The following is a 10,008-nucleotide window of genomic DNA, read 5'->3' as shown; positions in this document are numbered from 1 at the left end:
CCAGAATCACAGCAACTCACAAGCCACCACAGTACGACAAACTGACAGACGTGTCGTTCAAATATAACATGGGAATACTAAATGGTTTAAAATTAAGAAAGGTGTGCGACAGGGTTGTATTCTTTCACCATATTCAACCTGTATGCTTAGCAAATAATTCGAGAAGCTGGGTTGTATAAAGAGAAACATGGCATCAGGATTGGAGGAAGACTCATTAACAACCTGACATATGCAGATGATACAACCTTGCTTGCTGAAAGTGAAGAGGACTTAAAATATTTACTGAGGAAGATCAAAGAGCATAGCCTTCAGTATAGATTCCATCTCAATGTCAAGAAAATAAAAATCCTCACCACTGGACCAATAAACAATATTCTTATCAACGGAGAAGAGATTCAAGTTGTCAAGGACTTCATTCTTATTGGATCAACTATCAAGACTCCCAGAAACAGAAGTCAAGAAATCAAAATGATGTATTGCATTAGGCAAATCTGCTGCACAAGACCTTTTTAAAGTGTTGAAGAGCAAAGATGTCAGCTTGAGGACTAAGGTGCTCCTGACCCAAGTCATGGTTTTTTTAGTAACCTCATATGCATTTGAAAGCCGGGCAGTGAATAAGGAAGACGGTAGAAGAATTGATGCTTTTGAGTTATAGTGTTAGAGGAGAATATTGAAAGTGCCATGGGCTGCCAAGAGAACCAACAGGATCTGTGTTGGAAGAATTGTAACCAGAATGCTCCTTGGAGGCTAGGATGGCCAAACTTGGTCTCTCATACTTTGGACATATTATCAGGAGAGACCAGTCACTGGAGAAGGGTATCATGTTTGGTAAGGTGGATGGTCAGAGAAAAAGAGGAAGTCCCCCAGTGAGATAGATTGGGAAAGTGGCCATATCAATGGGCTGAAGCATGGCAACAATTGTGAGGTTGGCTCAATATCGGACAGTATTTCGTTCAGTTTTGCATAGGGTTGGTATGAGTCAGTGCTGACTCAATGGCACCTAACAACAACTAACAAGAGACATAAGTAAACCTTCCTGTTCCTGTCCCAACACCAGTGTGCTCTTTCCATCAGCTGTGCTCATGTCAAGCTCTCTTGTGAGAAGGAGAAAACCAGATCTGACATCAGGGAGTTGGGTGGGTTCCCACAGCTGGGCCTTGATGGTGGCCACTGTTGAGTGGAGAGAATTTTACAGAGCATCAGTATCAGACAAGGTCACAAACTTGATGGGTGAAGATAATATAAGATTACTATAGTACTGTCTGACCAATAACAAGTACATATCATGATCCATCTGTTAGTATCTAATGTCCTAAATGAGATACTATCAGAAAGCAGGAGAAATCTTTAACATCAGTATCATATCTTGAAGGAGGGAAGTTTAAAGGGCGGCTACAGTTGAGACTGGTTAGGACCAGACATCACTCATGTGACAATTTTGGGTGATGTCTGTAAGTTGGATCATTAACCCAAAAGGGAGTTCTGGTATGGTTCTGTGGGTTAATGTGCTGAACTGCAAAGTCAGTTTGAACTTGAAGGTTGGTGGTTCAAGCTCACCAGCCATTCCTCAGAAATCCTATACAATATATATGCATATAAGAGTTTTATATTAACCATATAGATATATGGATAGACCTGTTAAAAGGAAAATAGCTAAGTTTCACACAAATGGGAAAAGCAAACAGGATTTATTTAGGTATTAGTTCCTCTGTATGATATTCAGAGTGTATATCACTATTAAGCAGAAAAAAAATCCCATGGCAATCAGTGCTCTTAGAGCCCCTTTCATGTCCTTGTTCCTGAGACTATAGATGAAAGGGTTCAGCATGGGGGTCACCACTGTGTACACCACAGCAGCCGCGATGTCTTTCTCAGCTGAGTGGGAGGATGAAGGGTTGAAATACACAGCAATGCTGGTGCCATAGAAGAGGGAAACCACAGCCAGGTGGGAGCCACAGGTGGAGAAGGCTTTCCATTTTCTTTTGTAGACGGGACTCTCAGGACAGCATGTTGTTGTTGTTAAGTGCCGTCGAGTCGGTTCCGACCCATAGCGACCCTGTACAGAGTTTCTGAGGCTATAAATCTTTACGGGAGCAGAAAGCCTCATCTTTCTCCCGCGGAACAGCTGGTAGTTTTGAACTGCTGACCTTGTGGTTCATAGCCCGATTCATAACCACTACGCTACCAGAGCTCCTATGACAGCATTGGTGATGCAAATGTAGGAAACCAATGGGGTGATCATTAGCAGAGCACCCTCAGTGAGAATCCCCATGCCATTGAGGTATGTGTCAGAGCAAGAGAGTTTCAAGAGACTCACATCACAAAAGAAGTGGGAGATCTTACTTTCTGCACAGAATGAAAGTCAAGTCATCATTAGGGTATGCAACAGAGCATTCAGAATGGAAATGGCCCAGGATCCAGTGACTGTGAGAGCACAGAGCTGATGGGTCATCTTTGTTGTACAGTATAGGGGGTGTTATACAGCAGCAAAGCGGTCACAGCCCATCAAAGTTAATAGGAAACTGTCCTATTAACTTGTAGGCAAGACTAGTGAGAAAATGTAGGTGTGTGAGACACCCAGCATAGGTGATGATCTGATTCCCTGTGATTACTCAGCATCTTGGGAACTGTGATGGAGGAGAAGCAGACATCCACGAAGGACAGGTTACTGAGGAAGAAGTACATGGGGGTATGCTGACGGGAGTCTGTGCTGATGGCCAGGATGATGAGCAGGTTTCCCAGGACTGTGACCAGGTACATGTTCAGGAAGAGCTCGAAGAGGAGCTGCTGCTGCTGCTGCTGGGGCTGCCTGGAGAGCCCCAGGAGGAGGAACCCAGGGACACTCGACTGATTTGCCCCAGTCATGGCCATGGAGTCAGATTAATGCATAACAGCAAATTCAGAAACCTAGACTTGGATGGTTAATATATGACAAGTCAAACTCCAAATGGACCACATTGCCAATCAGTTTATAGAGTTACTAATCCATGATCTGTCCACCGTACCTACAAACCCTGATGCTATTCCTACTGAACTAAGAAACTGATTGTGATTTTTCATATTTTACAATGAAAACCACACAGACATATACACAGTCCAGCTCTGACTTTGTATATATTTCTTTCCCAGTTCCCATCCCCAACTACTTAGTTGCTCTAAGGAAACAATTATTACTGGATTTATCACAAGCACTAATGGGTAGATTTGTTACTGTCACGTCGGCTTTGACTCAAAGCGACTCTCTATAGGGTTTTCCAGGAACAACTGATGGGTTTGAACTGCCGACCTTGTGTTTTGATGCCAGTGTCCATTCTGCAGACTCTTATTATTGTTTTTGAGATCTGCAAGACTTAGCAAAGGGAGTGCCTAAACTTTCCTCCTTAGTAAATAAATGTTGACATCTCTACTGCTAGTCTTACCTGGGGAAAGTGGGCGCTGTCACTAAGAAGTGGTTAATGCTTGACTGTATTCTAAAAATGGGGAAGTTTCGGGACTACAGTTAAGTGCAGAGTGAGTGAAGACAAGAGGTTCCTAGACTTGGCCCTGTGTGTGGAAGGATGTTTGGGGCAGTCACAGCCCAGGCATTTCCAGGAGCCCCCATGGCCATTAGGATCAGATTCCCTGAGAGTCTCATTATAGCGAAATAGAAAGTAATTGTCTCACCTAGTTCCTAGTCCCTTTAGACCCAACGCTGATGACAAAGAATAGTAGTTAACTTCTCTCAGAGCACAACTAGAGGATGAATCAACTTAGGAAGAGACCATTTCCAGACAACATTCTCTGGGGCCTCACATCTTATTACCTTGCTGATCTGGGCTTTTGCTTATAGTGTTGAAAATTCCATTATTAAGGCATTTTTCTTCTTATTTTCTTAGCCCAGAAACTAGTGGGATTACAGTGTTATTTCTGTAAGCCTGTTTTATTCTCTTTCCTACTCATCTGCTGCACAGACTTTTGATGTCTTTGCCAATGAGGATGGTAGGGTACATTATAAAGTTGTTCCTTGTCCTATCAACCATTCTCTAACCTTTCTCCCAAAGAATTCTGCACAATTCAATTGATGTCACATCAAAATGGCAGTTTGGTGTTCCTTTTCTTTCATTTTTAAGTTTGTATTTTGAATTATGTGATAGTTTACATAGGAGAACACCAGCTTTACATTCATCCTATCGTATTTCCTTTCATTGCAATGATTATAATGCCATGCATCATCAAACAACCAAAGGGTTCACCCTGCAAGCCTGCCCGCCCCCTCCTCCATCAGCACACAGCCCCTCTCCCTCCGTAAGTCTGGAGTCCCCAACTGCTCCATGTCTCCACATCATCGTCTCTGCCTCTGTCTCTGGCGTCACTGCTTCTCTGGGTAGGGTCCCGCACTCCGCTCTTCTCACTTGATGGTCCCAGGGACCTCTGCTCATTCTTTTGCTACAAAACATCTACCTTTACATTTGCAACCCTCACAGTCAATTGTGATAGCAATTATTCACTATTGTACTACAGGATTCTTATCCCCATCTCCTTTCAATAGCCCTGTCTCAACAGATTGGAAACCACAAAATCATGTTTTTTAAAAGAAGCTCTAATAGGCAATTAATGGTGGTAGTCATGTTGGTTCTGAGTCAGAGTGAACCCTGTATGTGGTTTCTGAGGCTGTGAATCTTTGTGGGAGCAGAAAGCCTCATCTTTCTCCCATGGGTTCAAACTGTTGGCCTTGTGGTTAGCTGCCCAGTGCATACTCCACTACTCCACTAGAGCTCTTGGCACATGGGTAATTTGTATGGAAGTGCCAAATATAATCCCAGATTCCTTTGGTAGGAATTAGTTAGGAAATAACAAGAAGGCCTTACAGAAATATATGAATAAAGCTGCATATTGACCTACTGTGTACAAGAGTCAAAAAGCCAGGGCAGATGAACAAAGTCAGGTTCAAGTTTCAAGACCTTGGTGGCACAGTGGTCAAGTGATCATTGGCTAAGTGAACAGTCAGCAGGTGGAGCGCAGCAGCTGCTCTGTGGAGGAAAGAGAACAGCCTTAGAAACCCCGTGGGCTGTTCTTCTCTGTCCTCTAGGGCCACTGTAGGTTGGAATCGATTTGATGGCAACAGGTATTCTATTATATATGTCTAAGAATGTTTTAAGGAGCTCTGGTAGTTCAGTGATTATGAGTCTTTTTGCTAACCTCAAGGTCAACAGTTCGAAACTCCCAGCCTGTCCGTGGGAGAAAGATGAGACTTTCTGCTCCCGTAAAGATTTACAGCCTCAGAAACCCTATCTAGGCTCGCTATGAGTTAGAACCAACTCCACGGCACACCACCGCAATGGCCAAGAATGTTTTAGGGTTTGTTTCTTAAATTAATGTTGATGGTAAAACAGGAAACAGAACTGAGATGTTCACGGTAAGTTTTTGGGAGAAGAGACCAAGCATTCTCAGATAAAAGACATTTTTTAAACCTAGAAAATGATTAGAATTGATCATGAATCCAAGCACTGGCTCATAAGAAATACATGGTACTGGCCTCTACCAAAAGCAATAAAAAATATGAATAAAGTTAGAGATACAGAGAATAGTAATCAATATAGAGATTAGAAAACACATAGAAATGCTAGACACCATTACATGTATTTGAAAATTGAGTGAAGTCAATGATTTTCTGTAAAATGTAAATGGAGCAAAAAATAACACACATGAAATAAAAAGGAATTTAGTTTCGTTTAAAAGCATGAACACCTTTCTCCCTCTGAACCGTATCCACTTGCTCACATACAAACCAAAGGCTGGACACTTCTAGCCACCCGTCAAGATGCAGAACCCTTCTATCTTTATTTTGAAGACTTCTTGGATGTGTAGACTAAATCCTGAGAACACTTTTATTTGCTCTTTGAGCTAACTGTCTGACTACATAAATCTGACAAGTGTAATAAATGAAACCATATGCCAACCTCAAAACCAGCCATTGCTTCTGAATCCTGCCGCTCTTCACACAAGATGCCATCATTCTCATCTCTCTGAAATGAGACAGTAAGGACAATTGCTCTAATTTCCTTTTATCATCAAAATCCAGAGCATTATGTTGAGTCGTGTTTTACTCAAATATTTCTCATTTCCCACAGTTGCTTCAAAATACACTTAAAGTCTTGTTTCCATTATGTTCTATTGCAGAAATGAAATGACAAGTGGGAGTCCTGGTGTGGCACTGTAGGATAAGCACTGGACTGCTAACTGCAAGGTTGGCAGTTCAAATCCACCATCCACTCCACAGAAACCCTATACAGGGTCAATATGAGTCAGAACAGACTCAATGGCACTTAACAACAACAGGAAGTAAATTTTGCTAATGGAACCTGATGGGAATATATGGTCGTTGTGGTTGTGTGCCTGTCTAGGGTTTCTGAGGGTGTAAATCTTTGTAGGAGCAGAAAGCCCCTTCTTTCTCCTGGAGAGCGGTTGGTAGATTCCACTGCTGACCGTGCAGTTAGCTGCCCAACTCGTCACCTACTACACTGCCAGGGCTACCTGATGGAAATATGTAAGGACAAAAAAATAAAAATTGTGGGGACAGTATAGCAAGTTGGAAAAGGTTTGTTATGAAATGAAAGTGGAAAGCAAGCATATAAATGAGGAGTTCTGGTGTGGCACTGTGGGCCAATGCACAGGACTGAAGGGTGGTTTGAACCGCAAACCTGGTGATTCAAGCTCACCAGCTGCTCCTCAGAAACCATATACAGGATCTGTATGGGTCAGAACCGACTTGACGGCACTTAACAACAACAACAGTGTACAAATACCTGGGCATCTTGACAGGAGACAAGAGAAAGCTTAAGTCTGCATGGCTGGGTATTGGGGTTGTGGAAGATATTCTTTCTTGTATAAATTATTGATATTCCTGCTGAAACGTATGACACATAAAGTTCAGATAAAATGGTAAGAATCGTTCATTCAAATGTTTGGCAGAATTAGGACTTCCTGTTTTCCAAATGAAACCTTCCCCTGTTTAACACAGAGAAACTGAGAGAACATCAGTATTGGACAGAGTGACCATGATGCATCAAGACACAACAAGACCACGGTAGTCATGTCTGGGAATAGGCAGAAACAGACATTGTCCAAACCCCAGAAGATGACCAAACATCCCCCATCCTGGTTGACCTGAGAGAAGCTGATTCTTAACTATTACAGCTTTCACCTTCTTCTAGTATTCCCTCCATGTAAACATCCCAATAAGCCTCCTACTTCTGACAACATCTAATTCAGACCAAAGTCTTGATTCATTAAACCTCACCCAAATCACCCTATACTCAATTCCTCAGAGACCTTTCTAACACCTTCCTACTGAGAAGTACCACGATCCTACATTGAGTGTGCTTTCTTGTAATAAGTAACAAACATGACAAAATACAGGTGTGATCCTGGTGGTTTGGGTTTGAGGGCATTGGCAGTTGAAAATAGTCTAGTCATTTGGTAAAATGCTTTCTCCTTATTTAAATTGAACTTCTGTACCTATAATTTCATGCTCCCAAGAGGAATACAGATGGACAGATGCTATGTTTTCACCAAAACTATGGAAAGAAGAAAGATTTTTATTACAAACTAGTTTTCTTGACTACATTTAGAATGCCTGTTATTGTTGAACAGAAAAAAAATTTCATAGATATTGCTTTTGTTAGAGCCCCTTTCATGTCCTTGTTCCTCAGACTGTAAATGAAAGGGTTCAGCATGGGGGTCACCACCGTGTACATCACAGCCGCTACAAGCTCTTTCTCAGCTGAGTGGGAGGATGAAGGGTTGAAATACACAGCAATGATGGTGCCATAGAAGAGGGAAACCACAGCCAGGTGGGAGCCACAGGTGGAGAAGGCTTTCCATTTTCCCTGTGTGGATGGGACTATCAGCACAGCCCAGGTGATGCAAATGTAAGAAACCAGGATGCAGACAAATGGAGTCATCATTATTAGGGCTCCCTCTGTAAAAATCATCATCTCATTGAGGTATGTGTCAGAGCAGGAGAGTTTCAGAAGAGGTGTCGCATCACAGAAGAAGTGGGGGATCGTGTTGTCTGCACAGAATGAGAGTCGAGTCATCAGCAGGGTATGCAGCAAAGAATTCAGAATGGCAATGACCCAAGACCCAGCAACCAGCAGAGCACAGAGCTGATGGGTCATCTTTGTTGTGTAGTGTAAGGGGTGGCATATTGCCACAAAGCGGTCATAGGCCATCACAGCCAGGAGGAAATTGTCCATGTTCCCAAACATAATGAAAAAATACATCTGCGTGAGACATTCAAAGAAGGAGATTGTCTGACTTCTGAGTATGTGGTTGGTCAGCATCTTGGGGACAGTGCTGGAAGAGAAGCAGACGTCCACGAAGGACAGGTTGCTGAGGAAGAAGTACATGGGGGTGTGCAGGCGGGAGTCAGTGCTGATGGCCAGGATGATGAGCAGGTTTCCCAGGACTGTGACCAGGTACATGCTCAGGAAGAGCCCGAAGAGGAGCTGCTGCTGCTGGGGCTGCCTGGAGAGCCCCAGGAGGAGGAACTCGGAGACACTCGACTGGTTTGCTTCAGTCATGGCCAGGGATCCAGCTTATTGCATAACAGCAGATTCATAAACCTTGGCACAGATGGATAAAATGCAATTAATCAAGTTCTAGGATAAATTCTGTTACTGGTCAAGACCTGTCCACTCCATTTAGACTTGTAATTTTCCACGCTCAGTTTTATGCTGTTTCTACTGTATTCCCTGATTCTTGTTTTGTATATTTAAAATGGAAAATAACAAGGAATATACACAGTACAACTCTGTGATTGTGTATGTCTCTGCGTACAGTTTTTTTTGGTTCCCAACCCCACTTTGTTGTACTTAAAGAAATAATGGATTCAGGATTGCTACTATTGATTGATCCCTTGATCTAGAAGATTTAGCAAATGAGTTAATAAAGTCTTAAAAATTAAACATTGAAGTCTGTTTTGCTGTAATATTACCTCGGGGAGGTTGTTGATGTAGCTGTCATGTGTTCTTCGCCTCTGCATAACTGACTAGTATGTCTCTTTATTGAAAGGATTGGAAAGTCTTGAAAATATAGGCAGATGCTGAGCAAGTGAGGAGGAGGCATCATGGTCTCAGTCCTCTGTGCCTGAAAGATGTTTGTGAGAACCAAAGAGCAGGCATTGACAGGAGACGCCCTGGCTATTAGGGCCAGGCTCCCTGAGAGCCTCATTAGGGAGAAGAAGAGAATAATTGTCTCACCTTCCTTTTGGCCCCTTTGGACCAAATTATAATGACATAGAATATTATGTAATTCCTGAGTCAGAACTTGGAGATGAAACCATCTTGGTGGAAACAAGTTCCAAAAGAATTCCCTGGGACCTTATATCCTTTTATCTTTCTGAGTAACCTTAAGTCTGTGGGTTTGTGAAATCAGTTAGGAAAGTCTTTATCTTTGTAGTTTCTTAGATAAGAAACTTTATTTATTTGCAGTCTTATCTGCATAATCCTTTTATTTCCCCTCATGTCTAATCATCTGCTGCGTAGACTAAGTGATGCCTTTACCACAGGGGTACTAGTACGTATCATAGAGTTGTTGTTAATCCTTTAAAACATTTGGTGTAATGGATAATCTTTTAAAATGGGGGTTGAGGGCAGATATCTGGAAGAGCATGGCATGCCATGATTGAGGAACTTTGGGTTCTCGGACTAGATGTCTTCACAATTCACTGTTGTTGTTAAGGGCCGTCGAGTCGGTTCCAACCCATAGCGACCCTGTATAGGGTTTCCAAGGAGCAGCTGGTGAACTTGAACTGCCGGCCTTGCGGTTCAAACCAACTTTGCAATCCAGCACATTAACCAACAACGCCACACCAGGACTCCTAGGGATCAACCTATTCAGAGAATGCCTTCTTTATCCATAGACCCACAAGGTTTCTCTTTTCTTCTTTTTTTGTTCAAGATTCTCATGGTTGTTGTCATTGCTAAGTGCCATTGAGTCAACACCAACTCATAGCAACCCTGTATA

The 10,008-nt window shown here is 42.5% G+C and overlaps 1 protein-coding gene and 1 pseudogene across 1 annotated transcript; both read right to left on the bottom strand.

Moving 5' to 3' along the window:
* Window positions 1–1,699: 1,699 nt before the first annotated feature.
* Window positions 1,700–2,865, bottom strand: LOC102835905 (annotated as a pseudogene).
* Window positions 2,866–7,580: 4,715 nt separating this feature from the next.
* Window positions 7,581–8,564, bottom strand: LOC102835530 (olfactory receptor 1361-like). The gene has a single exon (XM_006874013.1). It carries the CDS (start codon window positions 8,562–8,564, stop codon window positions 7,581–7,583), a length of 984 nt encoding a protein of 327 aa, XP_006874075.1.
* Between the last annotated feature and the right edge of the window lie 1,444 nt (window positions 8,565–10,008).

The sequence above is a fragment of the Chrysochloris asiatica genome, unplaced genomic scaffold (assembly GCF_000296735.1).
Source record: "Chrysochloris asiatica unplaced genomic scaffold, ChrAsi1.0 scaffold00257, whole genome shotgun sequence".
NCBI lineage: Eukaryota > Metazoa > Chordata > Mammalia > Afrosoricida > Chrysochloridae > Chrysochloris > Chrysochloris asiatica.
The sequence above is the reverse complement of the archived record's forward strand: the minus strand, read 5'-3'. Positions and strand labels throughout refer to the sequence as shown.